The sequence below is a fragment of the Ailuropoda melanoleuca genome, chromosome 20 (assembly GCF_002007445.2).
Source record: "Ailuropoda melanoleuca isolate Jingjing chromosome 20, ASM200744v2, whole genome shotgun sequence".
NCBI classification, from domain to species: Eukaryota; Metazoa; Chordata; class Mammalia; order Carnivora; family Ursidae; genus Ailuropoda; species Ailuropoda melanoleuca.
In genome coordinates this window covers 25,480,078-25,503,586 of record NC_048237.1, presented here as the reverse complement: position 1 = coordinate 25,503,586, position 23,509 = coordinate 25,480,078, and the positions used below count along the sequence as shown (strand labels likewise).

Below are 23,509 nucleotides of genomic sequence, written 5' to 3'. Positions count from 1 at the left end.
ATTGCTTCTTGGAATAAAAGTCCTCTCAATAGGTTACTGTACTCTGATAACGCCTGTTGACTTTACGTCTCTGACTTCATTTACTTCTCTCCCTTTATTGCCCTGCTTCTTCCCCACAGTGGCTTCCTAGTACCCACAGACACATTCTAATGTGTAGACATATTCTAATCTCAGGGCTTTTGTACTTGCTGTTTCTTCTGCCTAGAACAACCTTCCTGCGGATTAAAAACATGACTGGTCCTTGTACCTTTTGGTCTTCAGACAAATATCATCTTGAAGAGGACTCCTCTTGGAGCCTATTTAAAACCATTACATCCCTTGCTTCCTAGACGTTCCTGTGTAGATGTTCACAACATAACCCAGTGCAAGCTTATTATCATCGTCCAAAACCTCCAGTATAAATGATAATACTCAGTTTTCAACCTGGTCATCACCCTTCCCTTCCATCTCACATCAGGTTCAAATCTCATCAACTTTGAGTCTTGATTCTTCCTCCTAAATTAGATGGGGTTTTTTTGTTTGCCTTTTTCTACTTTTTTTGCTCTGTATACCCAAAAGAATTTTTTAATTGCATATTTTTATGTTGACATCTAAAAATTTTCATCTTCAAGTTCAAATAGTTCCTGAAGATACAATTTTATATGTGTTCTAAATACTGGTGTTATAAAATAAAAGTTCCATCAGTCTCTCTCTTTTTTTTAAAGATTTTATTTATTTATTAGGGAGAGAGAGTGAGAGAGAGCTCGAGTAGGGGGAGGGTCAGAGGGAGAAGCAGACTCCCCGCTGAGCAGGGAACCTGACTTGGCAGCTTGATCCCAGCTTGATCCTGGGGCTCTGGGATCATGACCTGAGCCAAAGGCAGACACTTAACGGATTGAGCCACCCAGGCGCCCCATCAGTCTTTTAAATATATCCAGTGAAATCTAAATACCATAGCATGTTGATATCCACCATTGATCCTTTTAAAATATACATGACAAAGTGTTTTTTTAAACATTTTTATTTTAATTCCAGTTAACATACGGTGTTATATTAGTTTAAGGTGTACAATATAGTGATTCAACAATTCCATATATCATCTGGTGCTCGTGATGGCAAGAGCACTCCTTAATCCCCATCACCTGTTTCACCCATCTCCCCCATCTTTCTCCTGTCTGGTAACCATCAGTTTGTTCTCTATAATTAAGAATCCGTTTCTTGGGGAGCCTGAGTGGCTCAGTGGGTAAGGCGTCTGCCTTCAGCTCAGGTCATGATCCTGGGGTCCGTGATCGAGCCCCGCATCAGGCTCCCTGCTCAGCATGGGAGCCCACTTCTCCCTGTCCCTCTGCTGCTTCTCCCGCTGCTTGTGCTCTCTCTGTCAAATAAAGAAATAAAATCCTCTGTCAAATAAAGAAATAAAATCCTAAAAAAAAAAAAAAGTATCTGTTTCTTGGTTTCTCTCTTTTTTTTCCCCTTTGCTCATTTGTTTTATTTCTTAAATTCCACATATGAGAGAAATCTTATGCTATTTGTCTTTCTCTGACTTATTTTACTTAGCATTATACTTTCTAGCTTCCTCCTTGTTGCAAATGGGACAAAGCGCTTTTTTAACAGTTGGAAATTTTACATTATTCTTTTTTCTCTGTGAACTTTTCATTGTACTTCCTGCATAATTATATTTTAATATAATATGTTTATGCTTAAAAGTCTTTGATCCCTCGTTTATATTTACACTTTCCTTAACAAAAGTGCTGTATATTGAATTTTTAAAAATTTCTTCAGGGTGTCTGGGTGGCTCAGTCAGTTAAGCATCTGCCTTCAGCTCAAGTCATGATTCCAGGGCTCTGGGATCAAGCCCCAAATCACGCTCCCTGCTCAGCAGAGAGCCTGCTTTCTCCTCTCCCTCTGCTGCTCCCCAGGCTTGTGCTCTCTGTCAAATAAATAAATAAAATCTTAAAAAAAAAAATTTTCTTCAATTGACCATGAAGCATCAAAATCGTTCTTAGGGTGCCTGGGTGGCTCAGTCGGTTAAGCGTCTGCCTTCTGCTCAGGTTGTGATTCTGGAGTCCTGGGATTGAGTCCTACCTCAGGCTCCCTGCTCATCAGGGAGTCTATTATTCCCTCCCCCTCTGCCCCTCCCTCATCCCCCCCATGTTCACATGCGCCCTCTCTCATCCTCACTCTCTTCTCTCTCCCAAATAAATAAATAAAATCTTCAAAAAATCTTTCTTTTAGGGTGAATTGCTAGTAAGACATAGTTGATCAAAAGAACATGCATGTCATGGATTTTGAAAAATTAGTAATTATAAAGCTTTATTGAATAAGCATTATTCAGGGACATCTATGTAGCTGTTTACATTGTTTTTAAATTAGTGCGTGTTTCATGGATGACTGTTACTGCTAGAATGAGATAGTCTTGCAGGAGTGAATCACAGTTCAGTATCAGTTCTATTCCTGTTTCCCATTTCTGTAGTAAAACCCTTGTTAACATAAATAGAAGAAAAATGTACAAGAACCAAGCTCATTTTTTAAACTTTATTCCAATTCTTTGCCAAAAGTTATATTGTTATCTATTAAAAAGTTAGTCTTAATGATGTATCAGCCAATAACTTATTTAGGTTCTCCTGCAGTTTTGTTTAAAGTAAAAAGTTGAGGGGCGTCTGGGTGGTTCATCTGGTTAAGAGTCTGCCTTCGGCTCAGGTCATGATCCCAGGGTTCTGGGATCGAGCCCTGCATCGGGCTCCCTACTCAGTAGGGGAACCTGCTTCTCCCTCTCCCTCTGCTGCTCCCCCTGCTTGTGCTCTTTCTCTGTTAAATAAATACATAAAATCTTAAATAAGAAATAAAATAAAAATAAAATTCATGGGAAAAAATAAAGTAAAAAGTTGGAAACCACCTGACTTGCAGAGTGATTTGTTGCCTGGTCTTTAGAGCTATTCACTTTTTCATTTTCTAGCTTTTCCAGGACATGCCAAAAGACTAATAATTATAACTGTTGCTTTTTTGCTTAGAGATACTTTGTTTAGTCCAATATATCCAAGAAAGTTTGGGAAAGTGAAAACAGTATTAACTTTAGTACACTTTAGCTATAATGATATTTATTAATAACATGTATTTCACCTTATCATATTCTTTAAACATATTTTCATTGAATCCTTAGAGCTATATATCTAGTTCATTGTATTCATTTTCTATTGCTCCTTAACAAATTATTACAAGCTTTAGGGGCTTAATACAACACAAATTTATTGTCTCACAGTTTCTATAAATTAAAAGGCAGAGGTTGGCTGGGTTCTCCTCTTAAGGTCCCAGTCAAGGTTTTGGCTGGGGCTGCAGTTTCATCTGAGGCTTGGGGTCTTCTTCCAAGCTCACGTAGTTATTGGCAGAATTCATTTGCTTGCAGTTGTATGTCTGAGACCCTCGGCTCCTAGAGGCTGCTGCCATTCCTTGGCACATGACCCTCCCTATAACATGTCAGTTTGCTTCTTCAAGGCCAACAGAAATGCATCTGCTGTTTCTTATCTCATACTTCTGGACCTCTTTTAAAGGACTCACCTGATTTTGGTCAGGCCTACCCAGGATGATAATCTTTAAATTAACTCAGAGTCAACTGATTATGGACCTTAGCCTCTTTTGCCTTATATGGTAACTTGATCATAGGAGTGATATCCCATCATATTCACAAGTCCTGCCCACACTCAAAAGGAGTACGCAGAGCACATATATCAAGGGGTGGGATTCCTAGGGGTCACCTTAGAATTCTGCCTACCATACTCATTCATTTAATGTAAAATATCCACCACATAACCAAATTGGTAAGGTTAGCTTTAATTGTCAAGCCAACCAGCCTCATCATATTTATCTTATTTGAGACAAGGTCTGACTTAATTTTTCAGTTCAAATGAATGTGTTAATAAATGTCACATGCCAACCATCTCACTTCTGAATTCTAATTGTAATACAGAAAAATAGTTAAGGTGTGAAAACTTGCTTTGAATTTTTTCTCTTGAGTGAAATAAAGTAATGTTGCCTTTTAGTATTTTTTTAAATTTTTTTAAAGATTTTATTTAATTATTTGACAGAGAGAGACAGCCAGCGAGAGAGGGAACACAAGCAGGGAGAGTGGGAGAGGGAGAAGCAGGCTCCCAGCGGAGGAGCCTGATGTGGGGCTCGATCCCAGGACTCTGGGATCACGCCCTGAGCTGAAGGCAGATGCTTAACAACTGAGCCACCCAGGCGCCCCTAGTATTTTTTTTTTAAGATTTTATTTATTTATTTGAGAGAGAGTGAGATCACAAGCAGGGTGGGAGGGGTAGAGGGAAAAGCAGACTCCCTGCTGAGCAGGGAGCAGGATTCATCCCAAGACCCTGGGATCGTGACCTGAGCTGAAGGCAGACGCTTAACCGACTGACCCACCCAGGCACCTACCTGCCTTTTAGTATTTCTTAAAGATGCTTTTTTTTTTTTTTTCCCCATAGTTTTTCTCCTTAGTAAGGCTGTGGCTTTTGATAGTAGGCTAGGGGATGGAAGAAGCAAGTACTTAAATAAAAAATATTTGTAACTGTCTCTTTGTTTAGTGTCCAAGAATATATTATTTTTTTATTGCCCCCAGGGCAGCACACCATAGTGAGATCAGAGTAAGACATCTGCCTTCTGCCTTTCTTCAGCAAAGTGGGAGGAGGACAGTTGGGAAGAAGAGGTGGGAAAGGAGAACCTGTTTTCTCCTTGAGTGCAGGTACCTTGTCAGGCAGATGATCTTTTTTTATTTTTTAAACATTTCTTTATTTATTTGAGAGAGCGAGTAAGTGAGAGCACATGCGTGTGAGTGGTGGGAGGGGCAGAGGGAGAGGGGGAGAGACTCTCAGGCAGATTCCCCACTGAGGGGAGCCTGATGTGGGCTCGGTCCCACGACCCTGAAAAAATGATCTGAGCCAATAATCAAGAGTGAGACACTTAACTGACTGAGCCACCCAGGCACCCCTGTATCAGATCTTCTTTAAGAAAGAGTATATAATGGTACTTTTGGTCGTATGCTGAAGGAAGTAGGTATTTGGCCCAGGGAGTCTTAAATTTTGAATAAAGCCTATTTAAAGTAGTGATCTTTTCCTAGTTCACAGGGGAGAAAAGCCAATATTAATTTTTTTTTCAATTTCAATTTTATTTTTCACTCATAAGTTTTTCTTAAGTCTATGGTGTGGTGCCTGCTGCTGTTTACTTGCTAGTGAGTAATAGAAGATTGTAAAACAAATGAACAAGAGATAGGCTTTACAAGGAAAAGAGTTTATGATACTTTTTGTTTTTCTTTACAAATGTGTGCCTATGTTTTTCAGCTTTCTAGTCATTTTTACTACTATTGCTCCTATTCTCTCTGAGATAATATTAGTCTCTTACTATTTTCATATTCTGCCAAGAGCAGTGTGACTTCCTTATGCTTTGCCACTGGAACAAGTTGGGAACATTGATCTAGCCTGCAGTTTCTTGGCTCTGCAGGCTAATGGCCAGCCTGTATGGGAATGTACTTACAGATCATGTGCCATTTCATTCCATTCAAGGACAATTTTAATGACAAAAATTTTGGCCTCCGCTAATAGTCTCCTCCACTTGTTTTGATTATTTTATGGTAAACCCCCACCTAATATTAAGCTAAATAGAGTGAGATTCTTGGCCTGTACTTACCTCCTTCTTAAATAAACTTACATGGAAAACCCCTTAAGAAAGTTCCTAATTAAGAGCGCTGAATCTAAATGAGAAGTGAATATTAAAAGACAGTGGGAATAGAGGAGAATAGTGGAAATCTCCTCTGGTGTTTAATGTTACATGGGATAACTGAGTCTCCTGGTACGTATCCAGTGAAATAAAAGCAAATTTTATGGAGTTCTCAGTTTTTCCCCATCCCCAGAAATCTGTTTGATACCATGAATTTATTTATTGAACAAGTACTTACTGAGTGCTTTCCTTATACAAAGCATGGCACTAGGTTACCTGTGTGTTAGAAATTAAAGGGTGGGGAAATGGGAGAAAACCAAAAACATAAGAAATGATTCTGACCTTGAAGAGTTGATAGTATGCAGCTGTGCTTTTAATTCTTCATTAGACACCCTAGTAAGAAAATTGCTACCTTAGGGCGCCTGCGTGGCTCAGTCGGTTAAGTGTCTGCCCTCACCTCAGGTCATGGTCCCGGGATCGAGTCCCACATCAGGCTCCTTTCTCAGTGGGAAGCCTGTTTCTCCCTCTGCCTCTCCCCATGGCTTGTGCTCTGTCTCTCAAATAAATAAATAAAATCTTTTAAAAAAATTGCTGCCTTAGAATATTATACTTTATATTATTTTTTAAAACTTTATTGGGAGTATAATTGACATAAACTGCACATATTGAAAGTATACAGTTTGATAAGTTTTTATGTATGTATATTTTGGTGAAGCCATCACAATAAAAATATTGAATATATCTTTCAGTCCTATAATTTCCTTTTGACACTGATTTCTCTTTAATTCTCCTTCCCTCCCTCCCCATTTCTTACACCCAAGCAATTCCTGATCAGCTTTCCATTACTATAGATTGCATTTTCTAGAGTTTTGTGTAATGGAATCATACAATATATACTCTTTTTTCCTGGCTTCTTTAACTCAGCATAATTATTTTGAGATTCATCCATTTTTCTTCATATATTAATAGTTCACTCCTTTTTATTGCTCAGTAATATTCCATTGTGTGGCTATACCACAGTTTATTAATGTGCCTTTGGTTTTCAGATCTTGGCTATTACAAATAAAACTTCTGTGAATATTTGTGTACAAGTCTTTGTATGGACATATATTTCCTTTTTTTCTTGGGTAATTACCAAATAGTGGCTGGATTAGATAGGAGGTGTATGTTTAACTTTTTAAGTAAATATCAAATTTTCCCATTCAAACCATTGTACAGTTTTCTAACTCACTATGAAGCATGAGAGTTTCAGTTCTTCCTGTCTACATTTGATATTTATAACTTTAGCCATTGTAATAGGTGTGTCCTGGTATATTCTTATGGATTTAATTTGCATTTCCCCAGTGATTAATAATGTTGAACATCTTTCATGTTATTTACCATGCATATATTTTCCTTGGTGAAGTGTTCAGATCTTTTGCCCATTTTTATTGAGTTATTTTGAATTATTAAGTTTTGAGAATTCTTTATATGTCTGAATACAAATCCTTTATCAGATATATGCTCTACAGAGATTTTCTTCTGGTCTGTAGCTTCTTTTTTCATTTTTTTTTAAATTAACATATAATGTATTATTGGTTTCAGAGGTACAGGTTTGTGATTCATCAGTCTTATATAATACCCAGTGCTGATTACAGCACATACCCTCCCCAGTGTCCATCATCCAGTTACCCCATCCTTCTACCCCCTCCACTCCAGCAACCCTCAGTTTGTTTCCTATGAATAAGAGTCTTTTATGATTTGTCTCCCTCTCTGGTTTCATCCTATTTTTTCCTCTCTTCCCCTATGATCCTGTTTTGTTTCTTAAGTTTCACATATCATTGAGATTATATGATAATTGTCTTTCTCTGATTGACTTATTTCGCTTAGCATAATGCCCTCTAGTTCCATCCATGTCCTTGTAAGTGGCAAAGTTTCATTTGTTTGATGGCTGCGTAACATTCCATTGTATACATTTACCACCTCTTCTTTATTTGAGTCTATTTTTGTGTATGGTATAAGGAAATGGTCCACTTTCATTCTTCTGCATGTCATTTTCTTAATATTATCTTTTAAAGAGCAAAAGTTTTAAGTTTTTAGGAAGTCCAGTTTATCCATTTGCTTTTTTAGAGACTATGCTTTTAGTGTCATATTTAGGAAAACTTCGGTTAACTGAGAGTTATAAAAATTTTCTGTTTTTTTCTCCTAGAAGCTTTATAGTTTTAGGTTTTATATTTAGATCTACGATCTAGTTGAGTCAATTTTTACATATGATGAGTTATTTATTTATTTAAATTTTATTTATTTATTTGAGAGAGCAAGCAAGAGCACGAACAGTGGGAGGAGCAGAGGGAAAGGGAGAAGCAGACTCCTTGCTGAGCAGGGAGCCAGACATGGGGCTCCATCCTGGGACTCCAGGATCACGACCTGATCCGAAGGCAGACGCTTAACTGATGGAGACACCCAGGCATCCTGAGATAGTTTTATATATGTTATGTTTTTTGCATATGTATATCTGTTGTTCCACCACTGTTTATTGACATAAATATTTAAAATGTATAGTTTGATAAGTTTTCTCCTTTGCTTTGTGCCTGAATCAAAAATCATTCATCTAGGGGCACCTGGCTGGCTCACTTGGAAGAGCGTGTGACTCTTCATCTCAGGGTTGTGAGTTTGAGCCCCACATTGGGTGTAGAGATTACTTAAAAATAAAATCTTAAAAAAAAAAAGTTATTCATCTATTTATGTATGGCTTTATTTCTGGATTCTTTATTCTGTTTTATTGACCTTTTTGCCTGTCTTTACAACAATATCATACTATTTTGATTATTGTAGCTTTATAAAAATTCTTGAAATCAGGTAGTTTTAGCTCTCCAACTTTGCTGTTTTTCAGAGTTGTTTTGGTTATTCTAGGGCCTTTGTATTTCTGTAAGAATTTTAAAATCAGGGTATCATTTTATACACAAAAACCTGCTGGAATTTTTATTGGGATTGTGTGAATCTGTAGTTCGTTTAAGAAGAACTGACATCTTTATGACATTATTTAGTTATTATGATGAGTCTTCCAGTTCATAAAGTTTATCTTTTTATTTACATAGGTCTTTTGAAGTTTCTGTTAGCAATATTTTGTAGCTGTTTGTGTATATTTTTAGAATGAAATTTGCTTTTTCTTTTCAAATTGAATTTTAACTCTTTTATACCAACTAAAAAGCTTCTAGTATTCTTAATTAATGTTTGAGATATTTGCATCCTTGCAAAAATCTTGACAATGGAATGAACAATTTGGCATAAATAAATGTCATACTGTGTAGCTAGAGGGATTTATTTCTACATTGTACCAAAAACTCAAATGTTAATTGATTAAACAAATGCACTAGCAAGATTTTTTTTTTTTGATTGTGACTATGAAGAACTGAAAAATATAAATTAGGAAATAACACTTCTGAAACTTGTCAAATCTCGTGTTTGTCTGGATAGAGAATAATTTAAAGTTTAATGTTTTTATATGTGTTTATACATGGATCTATATATAGTGTCATGACTATTCTTTTTACAGTGTATGTGTAAGGAAATACCTTCTGGCAATTTGAAAATATGGTGTAACTAAAATACAGGTCTGACTTGTTAATCTACTGTTAAAGACTGAAAATTATTTTAATTGCTCTTTTTCTGACTAGTCTTTCAGAAAAATATGATAGGTGAGTTCTGATGTGGTAATTTTGTTTACTGTCTCTTAGGGTGCTGAGATAGTAAATACTGTGCAAGTACAAAGTATGGGTATCTTTCATTGTCAACTTGATGTCCTATTAGTACTCATGTGTGGGATTTTAATATATATTTGTTTTTATGACTTTTCATATTTACAGTTACTTTAAGAAATTTGGCATAAGGAATTTTGATGCTCAGTGTTAAAGTTGCGTTGCAGGTTATTTACCAAAATCATAATCGTAGGAAAAAAAATCCATTCCAATTAGACGTTATCTTAATTCTCATGCACAATCACTTTCACTGAGTAAGGCACTTGGCTTTTATGGAAGGATGTTATAAGAAACAGCCTTATGAATGCCATTGCTAAACTTACATTGTAAATGCTTTTTTTTTTAATTAGAAAAGAAGAGTCTTTTAATTCTATTGATCTAATAGAAATATATGGTAAGATGTAATTAAGTTTCTTCTTGTATTAAAGAAGTGCAGGGTGTAAGAGAAAATATTTGTTTTCCCAAAACCTATTTTGAATTTATAAAGAAATATTATAAAGCCTGGCTTTTTGGATGTTGGTTCTTTATAAATATCTAATTGCTTAACTTTAAACTCTTCTTTTCCAGAGTCCTTAAAAAAGTAATATTTGTTATCTCTAGTTTTATGTATTCTCCATTTTCCCACTTCCCCAGTTCTGATTATGTTTCTTTGTAAGTTAGTTTGTATTTTATCAAAATTATTCCTGCAAATAAAAAGATAACTAACTTTATAAGGCTTATAAGAAAAATAGCAGTACCTCTTCCCATTCACAAAATTTTCTGCTTTCCAGAGACAGTCACTTCTAGCTTTTCAAAGCGATTCATTTCATTGTTCTGTATCTTTAAGGAAAAAATTTGCTATTTCTTGATTTTTGTTTTTTTTTAAGATTTTATTTATTTGAGAGAGAGTACACAAGCTGGGGGAGAGACAGAGAGAGAGAGAGAATCTTAAGCAGATGCCTCACTGAGCCTGGAGCCCAAGTGGGGCTTGATCTCACAACCCTGAGAGTATGACCTGAGCTGAAATCAACAGTTGGTGCTTAACTTGCTGAGCCACCCAGGCACCCCTAATATTCTTTAATACACATATATATTTCCTCCCTGCAACCATACACACTTTATCATACATACATACTTCCTGCCTCACCCCCCACGCTTGGTTATATCTTAGTTTTGTTTGGATTAGTATTCAAAGTTTACATTATTATGACTGTAAATGCTGTTATAGGTAAACCACTTTTTCTTTCCTACCTAACCTTTTATTTTTACTGGAATTAGTAATTGTCTTGTTTTTTTGTTTGTGTAGTTTTCTACGTACCTACTAATTCAAGCTCAAACTCTCTACCAGTTGTCTGAATAGCCTCTTAAGATTTTTAGATCCAGACAAACCATAAGAGACTCTTAATCTCAGGAAACAAACTGAGGATTGCTGGAGGGGAGGAGAGTGGGAGGTAGCAGGTGGCTGGCTGATGGACATTGAGGGAGGGTATGTGTTGTGGTGAGCGCTGTGTATTGTGTAAGACTGATCAATCACAGACCTGTACCCCTGAAACAATACATTATATGTAAATAATAAAAAAAATTCTTATCGGGGCGCCTGGGTGGCACGGCGGTTAAGCGTCTGCCTTCGGCTCAGGGCGTGATCCCAGCGTTCTGGGATCGAGCCCCACATCAGGCTCCTCTGCTATGAGCCTGCTTCTTCCTCTCCCACTCCCCCTGCCTGTGTTCCCTCTCTCGCTGGCTGTCTCTATCAATGTCGAATAAATCAATAAAATCTTTAAAAAAAAAAATTCTTATCAAGTAAAAGAAAAAAGATTTTTAGATCCTTCAGGTGCTCTTATCAATTTAATCTTTTTTAAAGTTTTTATTTATTTGTTTTAGTAGTCTCTACATCCAATGTGGGGCTTGAACTCATGACCCTTATGAGATCCAGAGTCACGTGGTTGGGGCGCATGAGATCAGGGTTGTGAGATCAAGCCTCCTGTGGGCTCTGTGCTCAGTGCAGAGTCAGCTTGAAATTCTCTCTCCCTCTCCTCTGCCCCTCCTGCTCATGCTCTCCCTGTCTCTCTAAAATAAATTGAGAAATTGTTAAAAAAAAAAAAAAAGTTGCAAGATCTTCATCTGAGCCAGCCAGGCACCCATCAATTTCATCTTCTTGAGACAGTTTCTCCCAGAGTCTTCTGATCTTTAGTCTGGACTGGTGACCTTATGGCTGTTGTACATCTCTCATAATTTCCCTTCACTTTATCCTGGGTACTCCTTTGGCCTTTTTTTCTGTATCGATTCCTTCATTCCTTATATACCATATTTTTCTCTTGATTTATACTCTTGTTTTACTGTGGTACAAACTATAAAAGCTTACTGAGAAAGGGTGCATGGGAGATAAAAATTTTTGACCTGTTATGTCTAAGCATGTCTTCATTTTACCATGACATTTTATTAATAGTTTGTTAGGATCTTATTCTAAGTTGGAAATCTGTCTTCTAGCTTCTAGTGTTATGGTTGAAGTCTGGAACTAGTCCAATGTCTACTTTGTATATGACCCACTTCTTCCCGTCACCCTAAGCTTGTAGGGTATTCTCTTTGTCTCCTGGGTTCTGACATTTTAACCTCATTTATTAGGTGGGGATTAGGAGGGCCCTTTTGACTTATTTTATTGTAATTTTATCCTTCGATTTTCTGTTTGCTAGATGATTCTCCAACTTTTTAAACTTATTTATGGTGAAGTAGTAAAGTAAAAAAGTAAAAATGCATAAAAAAAGTTAAAAAATGCATAAAACATAAATATACAATTTAAGGAACACTTATTCAGCATTTTTCTCAATAGAAATCTCCAGAAGGTAACCACTTTTGTGGTAATCACTGCCTTCCTTTTTCTTTTATAGTTTTACCATTTAAACATGTGTCCCTAAACCTTACAGCTTAATTTTGTCTGATCTTGAAGTGGAATTCCATCATATGTATTCTTCTTATCTGGCTTCTTTCTGCCAACGTTATTTCCAAATTATAGCCACATTTTATTTTTCTTCCTGTATTACATTGTATGAATATGCTACAATTTATTCCACTCTTAATAGATACTTGAGTTTCTAGTTGGGAGGTATCACCAAGTAATAATGTTACGTAGGAGCCTTCTTGTACATGTCTTTTAGTAAACCTGTGTGTTTATTTCTCTAGAGCAGTGCTGTCTAATAGATACATAATGTAAGTCACATATGTAATTTTAAATTTTCTCATAGCCACATTAAAAGAGTAAGAAGAAACTTATGAAATCGATTTTAATAATATATTTTATTTAACCTAAATCTAATCATTTTAGCATATAATCAATATAAACATTGAGATATTTGACATACTTTTTTAATACTAAATCTTTGATATCTGGCATGTATTTTACACTTAAAGCCCATTTTATTTCAGTAGAGGTACATTTTAGGTGCTCAGTAGCCGTATGTGGCTAGTGTCTGCTGCATAGCTCTAAATAGATGTGTGTATCTCCAGCAGTGGAGTTGCTGGGTTCTAGGGTATGAATATCTTTTTTAAATTTTTGATGTTTTAGATTGAAGTATAACTGACATATACTATTGTCTTAGTTTCAGGTATATATACTTTATGAAGTGATCTCCGCAGTCGGTTAGTTGCCATCTGTTAACATACAAAGTTTTCACAATATTATTGATTATAGGGTATTGCATATCTTGCACTATAGTAGATAATGGCAAAGATTGTTTAAAGTGAGCCAAAAAAATAAAATATAAAAATAAAATGGTAGAGCTGTTTTGCACTCCAATGGCAGAGTGTTGAGTGTCCCATTGTTCTACATAATCACTAACGCTTGGTTTTATCAGGCTTTTTAATTTTGCTCTCTGACGTGAGTGGGTAATCGTTTTCATTGTGGTTTAATCTGCACTTCTCTCATTACCAAAGAGCTCGGGTTCTTATTTGCCATTTGAATTTCTTTTGTGAAGTGCTGGTTTGGTTTTTTTGCCCGTTTTTTCTGTTGGGATTTTTTTTTTTTTTTAAGTAGGCTCCGTGCTCTGCATGGGTCTTGAACTCATAACCGTGAGATCAAGAGTTGCATGCTCTACCAGTTGAGCCAGCCAGATACCCTGTATTGAGATTTTTACCATTTTTTTTTCTGCTGAATTTCTAGGAGTTCTTTATATGTTCTGGATATGAGCCCTTTTGTTTTATGTGTTACATAAATCTTCTCCAGTGCTAACTTGTCTTTTTACTTCCTTAAAGGTCTTGAATGTAAGTTTTAATTTTTAATTTAAAGTTATGTTTATCAGTCCTTTCTTTTATGGATAGTTATTTTTGTGTCTTGTTTAGGAAATCCTTTCCTATCCCGAGGTCATGAAGACTCTATCTTGTTTTATATTCACAATTTATTAGGTCTTTATGGAATAGTTCTAAAATATCCAACTAGAATTGTTGTTTGTGTAAAGTGTGAATCGGAGTTGAGTTTCATTCTTCTCCATATGGGTATCCAGTTGTTCACTATTTATATGCTTCCCCGACTTCCCATGACCTCATCCTCATACCCTGTAGTACCACCTTTGTTGTAAATCAAGGGTCTGTATATTTATGGGCTTGTTTATATTCTCTCTTCTGTCCGATTCATCTGTTTGTCGTTATAACATTATCACATTCTTACTGTGGCTTTGTAATAAAATCCCAGTAACAATTGCAGCAAGTACTTTCACTTCTTTTAAAAAGTGGCTGATTTTCTTAGCCATTTGCATTTCCGTATAATTTTTTTTGTTCTTTTTTTTTTTAAGATTTTATTTGTTTGACAGAGAGCAAGCACAAGCAGGGGGAACAGCAGAGGGAGAGGGAGAAGCAGACTCCCCGCTGAGCAGGGAGCCTGATGCGGGGCTCGATCCCAAGACTCTGGGATCATGACTTGAGCCAAAGGCAGACACTTAACCGACTGAGCCACCCAGGAACCCCTCCATATAAGTTTTGAAATTATCTTGTCAGTTTCAGCAAACACAATTTTTTGTTTTGACTGTGATTTTAACTCTGTGGATCAGTTTGAGAATTGGTATCTTTACAATATTAAGTCTGATAATTCATGAACATGCTATTATATTTCATTTATTTGGATCTTTAATTCCTCTCAGAGTCTATAGTTTTCTCCCCAAGGGTCTTGTACTTCTTTTGTTAAGGTGTATTTCTAGGTACATGTTTTTTATTCCATTGTAAATGATATTATTTAAGATTTTTATTTTTCATCTTTGTTGTGTTCCACAGAAATAAAATTTTATTTTTTATGAATTAAAATAATTTGGGGTGCCTGGGCATGTTGGTTTAAGTGGCCGACTCTTGATTTCAATTCAGGTCATGATCTCAGGGTTGTGGAATTAAACCTGCCTCAGGCTCCGCGCTCAGTGCAGAGTCTGCCTGAGAGTCTCTCTTCCTCTCCCTCTGCCCTTCCCCCTGCTCATGCACACTAGTATTTCACCATTGACTATGATGTTTATTGTAGGTTTTTTGTGTTTTTTTTTTTGGTAGATAATCCTTTTACTAAATTAAGTTCACTAGGAGATTTTATTATGAATGAATGTTGAGTTTTTTAGATGCCTTTTTTCCCTAAATCATTGATATTATCATATTAAATTTTCTTTTTTCATCTGTTAGCCAGGTGAATTACTTTGCTTGATTTTCCAACATTAAATCAACTTTACATTCCTGGGATAAACCCACTTGGTTGGTCACTTGTTTTTTAAATGTATTATTGAATTTAGTTGATATTTTACTTAGGCTTTTATTTCTAGGCTGATTAGTAAAAATGGCTTATAATTTTCATCTTTTTTTGAATTTTTATATCAAGGCTAGTCTCACAATAAGTTGGGAAGTCTATTTTGTTCTTCTTCCAGTTTCTTTCTTAAATGTTTGTCAGTGAAGCCGTATAATGAGCTATAAAAGCAAGTCTCAAAAAATTTCAAAAAATTGAACTGCTAGAAAGTATGTTTTCTGACCACAATGAGATTATTCTAGAAATCAGTAAGAAATCAGTAAAAAAGAGAACTTAAAAAAAAATACCATATGTTTACAAATTAAGAAATATACTTCTAAATTCTGAAGGTCAGAGAGGAAACCATAATGGAAATTAGTAGCTATTTTGAACTGGATAATTAAAATATTCTATATTAAAATCTGTAGGGTTTTTTGTTTATTTGTTTTTTTTTTTTTTTTACAAAGGTAGGTCTTAGACTATTTAAGTTTTCTATTACTTTCTGGGTTAAGAAAAGTTTACAGAGACCAACAATTAGAGGTGGGTTTGCCCTCCACTTTTTGTCTTATGTCTGTATTTGAATAACTATTCTAGTAAAATGTTAATTATAAATAAGATTCTCTGAGTTCTGTCATAGTTATTTTTTGCCTGTACTTTAACTGAGAACTTTTTTTTTTAAAGGTTCAGGAGCAAGTACATCCCAATCTCTCAGCTAATGAAGAGTCTCTCTATTATATTGAAGAGCTGATTTTTCAGCTGCTTAATAAATTATGCATGGCTCAACCAAGGACTGTTCAAGATGTGGAGGTAAAAACTATTTTGATATTTCAAAAAGTCACTGAACCATTGTACAAATTAATTTTTTTAATCTAAATCTATATTATTCTAAATCATGATGGAAACTAAAACCGTTGAAATCATATGTGGAATATGTGCTGAGTTCAACAAAGGTACCAAGGCAAGTCAATGGGGAAAGGAAAGTGTTTCAGCAAGAAAAGTGCTAAAATAACTGAAGAAATTTATGAGAGGAAAACCCTTGAAACCTATTTCACCTAAGGATTAATTCAAGATGGATCATAGTCTTAAGCATAAAAGCTGAAACTATAAAGTTTTAGACAAGAATGCAGGAGAATATCTACTTAACCTGGGGTTAACCAAATTTTTTTTTACAGAGGACTCAAAACACAGTATTAATGAGAAAATGAAAAAGGTTTAAGTCACAAACCAGGAGAAAAATGTTTGTGATATATGTTCCTTACAAAGGATTTGTATCTAAAATGCAGCTCCTACAAATCAATAATAAAAAGACACCTTCCTCCCCCAAATGGGCAAAAGTCGTGAACAGACACTTCATAGAAAGAAGATATGGTATTGATCAATAGGCACATGAAAAGTGCTCAAGTTCTTTTTTTTTTCTTTCTTTCATTTTAAGTAATTTCTACACCCAACGTGGGGCTCAAACTCACAACCCGAGATCAAGAGTCGCGTGCTCCACTCACTGAGCCAGCCAGGTCCCCTTCAAGCTCTAAGTCACAGGGAAATAGGCATTAAAACCATATTGAGATACCATTTCACACCCTTCTCAAGGGAAAGATTAAAGACTAATAACACCAAATGCGATGTAGCATAACTAGAACTCTTACGCATTGCTAGTGGGAGTGTAAAATGGTATAATCGCTTTGGAAAATAGTTTGGCAGTTTCTTATAAAGTTAAATATACAGTATATCTAGCCTGTGACCCAGCAGTTTTACTCCTAAGTGTTTAACCTAGAGAAACGACAATATATGTTCACAAAGAGACTTATGCATGAATGTACAAGCAGTTGTATTCATAATAGCCAAAAATTGGTAACAACTCAAATTTCTATCAACAAGAAAATGAATAAATAGATTGTGGTTAATTTATAAAATGGAATACTACTCCATAATAAAATGAAAGAATGAACTATTGATATGTGTGATAACGTGGCTATAATCCATGGACATTTTATAGAACAAAACAAGCCAGACCTCAGAGAGTACATATGGTATGATACATTTATATGAAGTTCAGAAACAGCTAAAATTAATGGTGATAGAAATCAGAAAGGTGCCTGCCTATGAGGGGTGGAGAGTGAGATGATAAAAATATTCTATATCTTTATGAAAGTGGTGGTTACACAGGTGTAAGCATTTTTCAAAACATTGAATTGTACACTTAAGGTCTGTGCATTGTACTGCATATAAATACTCCTTCAATAAAGGACTAGTAAAAACCTTAAGGATATTTACTGTTTGATTAATACACAGACACACCTCTAAAAAATTGTGTGAATTAGTGCTAAAATATTTGTTTTCGCTCAGTTATATGGGAGTATTTTTAGGTTTTTAGAAATACCTTTTGGTACGGCTTTCAAAAATTGCTTTTGTACTATACTGCTTACATCACCTTTCTTTTGAAAATTGTTTGTATAATAAAGCAACAACTTCCAGTATGAAGGAAAATCTTAATTTGGAATAATTGAGCTATTAAGATTTTTAGGGACTCTTGGAATTAAAGCATTTGTTTCCCTACTGTCAGCTCTAAGACATTAAGTATAAAAAAAGCATACTTCTCAATAGCTAAATATGCTAAAAGATGAGAACATAATTTTAAAAAACAGGAAGTCTCACTAAAAATTGGAGTTTGATTCACTTATCTTTAGTTCTCATTATTCATGCCAACCACTGGTTAAATTTTAGATTAGATGAACCATAATAGTAACCTAAAAGGGTTAGATTGTTTTCACCAAGAGATGTATTTCCTTAAGCCAATCTTAGCTTTGTTACCTACTTGATCCTTTAAAGAGGTACATGACATCTCTTCTTTTTAAAATTCATGGGGCGCCTGGGTGGCTCAGTTGTTAAGCGTCTTCGGCTCAGGGCCTGATCCCAGTGTTCTGGGATCAAGCCCCAGGTCAGGCTCCTCCGCTGGGAGCCTGCTTCTTCCTCTCCCACTCCCCCTGCTTGTGCTCCCTCTCTCGCTGGCTGTCTCTGTCTCTGTCAAATAAGTAAATAAAATCTTTAAAAAAAATAAAATTCTTCTCTGTATTTCAAGCTCTAGGGTTAGGAAAAGGTGAGTGACTGCATAATAATTATTAATAATGAGTTAACAACTTCTGCTAGGTAAAGATTTTTAACCCTACGAACTTTATTGTAAAATCACTGGTGAGTATTTCATGCCGGTTTTAATCTCTCCTAATGTTACTTTTTCCTAGTTCTCGTTCCATCTTAATTATGCTTATGCTTAAAGCTTTCTGTTTAAAGTTCACCTTTTGGGGCACCTGGGTGGTACAGCGGTTAAGCGTCTGCCTTCAGGCTCAGGGCGTGATCCCAGCGTTATGGGATTGAGCCCCACGTCAGGCTCCTCTGCTGTGAGCCTGCTTCTTCCTCCCACTCCCCCTGCTTGTGTTCCCTTTCTCTCTGGCTGTCTCTATCTCTGTCAAATAAATAAATAAAATCTTTAAAAAAAATAAAAAATAAAAAATAAATAAAGTTCACCTTTTTCTTTACTCATGGGAATTATGTGGAAAAATCTTGAGAGTCCTGTTTATCCTTTTTAAAAAAAAAATTAGTTAACTACAGGAATCAGAACATATTATGTCACTATTATCTGCTAGCATTAAAGATGATAAAATTTAGTTTTGTATGAATTTTCTAGTTATGAACACTTCTATTAACAACAGTACTGCTGTGATCTGAACAGGAACGTGTTCAAAAGACCTTTCCTCATCCAATTGATAAATGGGCTATTGCTGATGCACAATCTGCCATAGAAAAACGAAAACGAAGAAATCCTCTCTTACTTCCTGTGGACAAAATCCATCCTTCATTGAAGGTAGTAAAAAAATAAAATAAACATTGGGGAAGTTCTTTATCATAAATAATACTTTATAGTGTATTGGTGTATCTATATAGTATTTATATAGCATGGTCTATGTTAGTATGTGCGTGTACGTGTGTGTACTTGTGCATATGCATATATATATTTCTTAGTGTGTATACAAATAAAAATAAATATACTCTGATAAAATCAGATTTCCTTTCAAATAACATTAAAAGTTATCAATAAGCAGTAATACATCTTTGTGGTATCTTCTGTTGAGTACTACCCCTGACTGATTCTCAACCTCTGGTTAAGAAAAACATATTGTCTCGGGCGCCTTGGTGGCTCAAATGTTGGAGCATTTTTGCCATTGGCTCGGGTTGTGATCTCCGGGTCCTAGGATCGAGCCCCATGTTGGCCCCCAGTTCAGCAGGGAGTCTGCTTCTCCCTCTCCCTCTGCCTCTCCCCCTGGTTGCGCTCTTTCTGTCTCTCTCACAAATGAATAAATGAAAAAATCTTAAAACAAATTTAAAAAAACCAACTATATATTGAGCCTGGGTGGCTCAGTCGGTTAAGTGTCTGCCTTCGGCTCAGGTCATGATCTCAGGGTCCTGGGATTGAGCACCGCATCAGACTCCCTGCTCTGCTTCTCCCTTTCCCTCTGCCCCTCCCCCCACATGTGCTTTCTCACTCGCTGTCCTGCTTTCTATCAAATAAAATCGTAAAAAAAATGTATATATGTATATATGTAGTCAAAAGCTATGGTGAGTTCAGAACTGTTTTTAAATTAATTTGTATTACAGGTATTTTTTATATACATTGGAAAAATAGGCTAGGGAATATTATTTCATCTATAGAAAATACCTGATGTATATGGATTTGAATCCCCCTTGGTAGCAATTTCAAGACATCCCCTAATTCCCCACTCATATGCACACATCCTCCCTTCAGTACAAACCACTGTCATTCAGGAATATTGGTTATAGGTCCTTGAAGATAGCAGATACTTGTCAAATGGGTTTTGGGTAATGTATTAATTAAGAGGTTTTCAGTGAAGTCCTGGCCATGATTTCTATATTAAAATCAATAATCTCTTCTTCCTTGATACTAAACGCAGATTTGTTAGATCAGATGTCTCTTTAAAAAGCACTTGATACTGGGACCAATGGCTCATTCTGTATCCTTTGGTACCTGTAACTTTAGACATTTGGTTTATAGAAAGTTCTTTGTAAGCAAGAATATTGGATAAAATTTTTAAGTGTTTAATTGATACTTGCCAATGCCATTTTTTGGAATTAAATTGTTCATTCTTTCCACAGGAAGTTTTAGGGTACAAAGTGGACTATCATGTATCCCTATATATTGTGGCTGTGCTAGAGTATATCTCAGCTGATATTTTGAAGTTGGCTGGTAATTATGTTTTTAATATCCGACATTATGAAATATCTCAGCAGGACATTAAAGTGTCAATGTGTGCAGATAAGGTAAGTGTTAAAAAGATATTTAAACTTAACTTGAATAGTAGTGACTGTATGTCACCTCTACGTCTGTCTTTTTTATACATGTTTATATTAGTAATTTTTATAATTCCTGGTATTGGAAGACAGAAAAATGTTGGCATTTTAGACAAACCATGATATTTTCAGCATATGAGAAGATGGGAATCTCCCCCCCCCGCAATCAAGAATCTTTTACCTACAAGAAAAAAACATCCAAAGCCTCAAACCAATTTCAGAAAAATAGTTTGAATTTTATCTTTTTAGAAAGAAAATATATACAGAGCGTTCAGGTACTTTTAAGTATAAGTAATTTTGAAAAGTATACTTTGGTTTCACAGAATAGTGGGGCACAGGTAGAGACCAAAAGACTGCAATTCCAGTGTTTCTTCCTTCTGATACTTTGTTAGTTACCTTGTTGCTTCCTGGCTGTAAGCTTCTGGGGGAAGAGACTGAGTATTTTCCTTTCTCTTCCTTTTCTTTCCTTTTTACTTTAAAAACAAAAAAAATTTATTTTTTATTTTTTTTTCTTTTTAAATCAGCATTTTTGGGCATCTGTCAATGTGCCAGTCACTGTCCTGAGCATTAGTGATACAGCACTGAACAAGACAGCAGTCCCTGTGTAAGAAGGAATTTATTTTAGTGGGAAATAAAAATATTGTAAAAAAATAATAATTGCAGCACAGTATGATTAAAAGCTATTATAAGCCAAAGTTGCAATAAAGTGGTCACCGCTGGCATGGGGGAGACCAGGAACACTTCATAGAGAAGGCGCCTAAACTAGACCACTGAGGCTGAAGGACCCCTAGAACTTGGCACATGCCAGTGGTTCTCTACTTTGTACATCAGAATTACCAGAAAGAATACTGATGCCTGCATCTGACTCCCAGAGGTTCTGATTTACTTGGCCTGGGTTAGGACTCTAAGCCTCAGTATATTTTGAAAGCATCCAGGTGATTCTGATACACAGTTATGGTTGAGATCTGCTCTAGTCTGCCTTGGTCTCAAAAATGATTTTTCACTTGAATTTCGTAGTAGAAATTCCTTGATATTTCTATTTTGACTTCTAAAATTACGATTACATGCTTTAAAAAAAATTTTTTTTTTCTATCTCAGACTTTAGAAAAGTTGCAGGTACAATGAAAGGTACTCTCCTGTGCCCTAAACCGCTTGAGAGTAAGTTGTCAACATAATTTACAAACAAAAACATTCTTCTGCATACCCATGGTATGACAGTCAAAATCCAGGAAATTAACTTTGATACATTATACTATCTAATTTTCTGGCACCGTTCGTTTTGCCAGTTGTCCCAGTGATGTCCTTTATAGCAAAATGATCCAGTCCAGAATTAGTCATGTATCTTTCAGTCTGGAATAGTTCCTCATAATTCTTTAACTTTTGTGGCCTTGATAATTTTGAGGATTACAACTAGTTATTGTTTGAAATGTCCCTTACTGGGGCTCCTGGGTGGCTCAGTTGATTAAGCATCTGACTCTTGATTTTGGCTAAAGTCTTGATCTCAGGGTCGTGAGTCCAAGCCCCACATTGGGCTCTACACTGGGCGTGGAGCCTACTTAAAAAAAGAAAAAGTCCCTTACTTTAGTTTTTTCTGATATTGTCTCCTTATTAGATTCAGGTTATGGATCTTTGACCAGGAATATCATAGAAGTAATGCTGTACCCTTTTCATTGCATTTCTCACATGGCACATAATTTTGATGTGTTCCATTACTGCTGACGTTCATTTTGATCACTTGATTAAGGGATTGTTTTCCAGGTTTCTCTGCCTTGAAGTACTATTTTCCCTTTTGTAATAAATATTTTGTAAAATATTTTGAGATTGTGAATATCTTGTTCCTCATTGCACTTGAAATTTATTCATTTGTTTTTTTTAATATAGACTTGTGGATTCTTATTTAATATGCTATCCATTATCTCATTACTTGTTTCGATAATTCACATTGTCCCAGATCTGGCCAGTGGGAGCTCCTTCAAGTTGGCTTCTCTGTCTGTATCATTTTTTGAACACTTTCTTTTGACAAATGTTCCAGGTTCAACTTTTTTTTACATGCTGCTCAAGCCTGGGATTAGTCATTTTCTAAAAACTTCAGGTTCCTTTTAGTGGAGAATGGTATTTAGAAACCAAGATCTGGGTGCTAGATAAGCTCACTGCTATTAGAGTGTACATGTTCTGGTCTCTAGAAGCCAGATTTGGGGAGTGAGTGTGTGTATACATGTATACACACATATCTATATTTATTTATGTGTGTTTTTGTTGTTATGGCAGCCCGAGAAAACTAATACAGATGTGTACTTGGACAAGTTGTTTATTTTCCAGCACAGGTGGTCTATTAGCACCGACCTACATTTAGGTGGGGGTGGACCTATAAGGCAGGTGGTAATTCAGTTCTGCTTTGAAGATAGTATTTTATTTACCTATTTCTGAGTGGGTAGAACAATTTTGGGAAATCTGCTGCTTTACCATTCTTTCAGGCTCATGCTTCTAACTCAAGAACTACCATATGTCTACCAAAAAAGAATTGTCTGTCTTTATATGAATTCACAGATCAATCCAAAACTAATTCCACAGGGTTCATTTTAGCCTCCCCTTGTTCATATTTGTAACTGTCTTCTCTGACAGTGAGAAATCTGGCTCCCGTTTTTCTTAATATATTTTCTTATTTGATCTCTTATTGTGTACGTAACCAGTCTCCTAGCAGTCCTCTCTTCCTGCAGTGGGATAGGCACCTTCTTTAACTTCTTAGTAACAGTTGCTGGTATAGTAAATATGCATTAGAAAAGCATCACACTCTTCTCTCTCAGGTGCTTCTACAAGAGTATCCTTTTATTTTTCTCCAAGTGGACATGGCTTTCCTTACAATAGGACAAGGAACTACTACCATTTTGAATGCCAGATATAGTAGTATGCATTTTATGTACATTACCTCATTGAATTTTTTCATCAGTTACCTTTTACATAGAAGGAATCTGCTTTCAAAAGAATAAATAACTTGTCTGTAATCACAGGT

At 35.8% G+C, this 23,509-nt stretch overlaps 1 protein-coding gene across 10 annotated transcripts in view; it reads left to right on the top strand.

The window, feature by feature from the left end:
* The window catches only part of SOS2 (SOS Ras/Rho guanine nucleotide exchange factor 2), a 127,479-nt gene that overhangs the window by 52,789 nt on the left and 51,181 nt on the right, over positions 1 to 23,509 (top strand). For all 10 annotated transcript variants that reach the window (XM_034648589.1, XM_034648585.1, XM_034648586.1 and 7 more), the window contains 3 exons: positions 15,823 to 15,948; positions 18,866 to 18,997; positions 20,305 to 20,469. In XM_034648589.1, the coding sequence (XP_034504480.1) occupies positions 15,823 to 15,948; positions 18,866 to 18,997; positions 20,305 to 20,469 (423 nt within the window). The remainder of the gene's footprint in view (positions 1 to 15,822; positions 15,949 to 18,865; positions 18,998 to 20,304; positions 20,470 to 23,509) is intronic.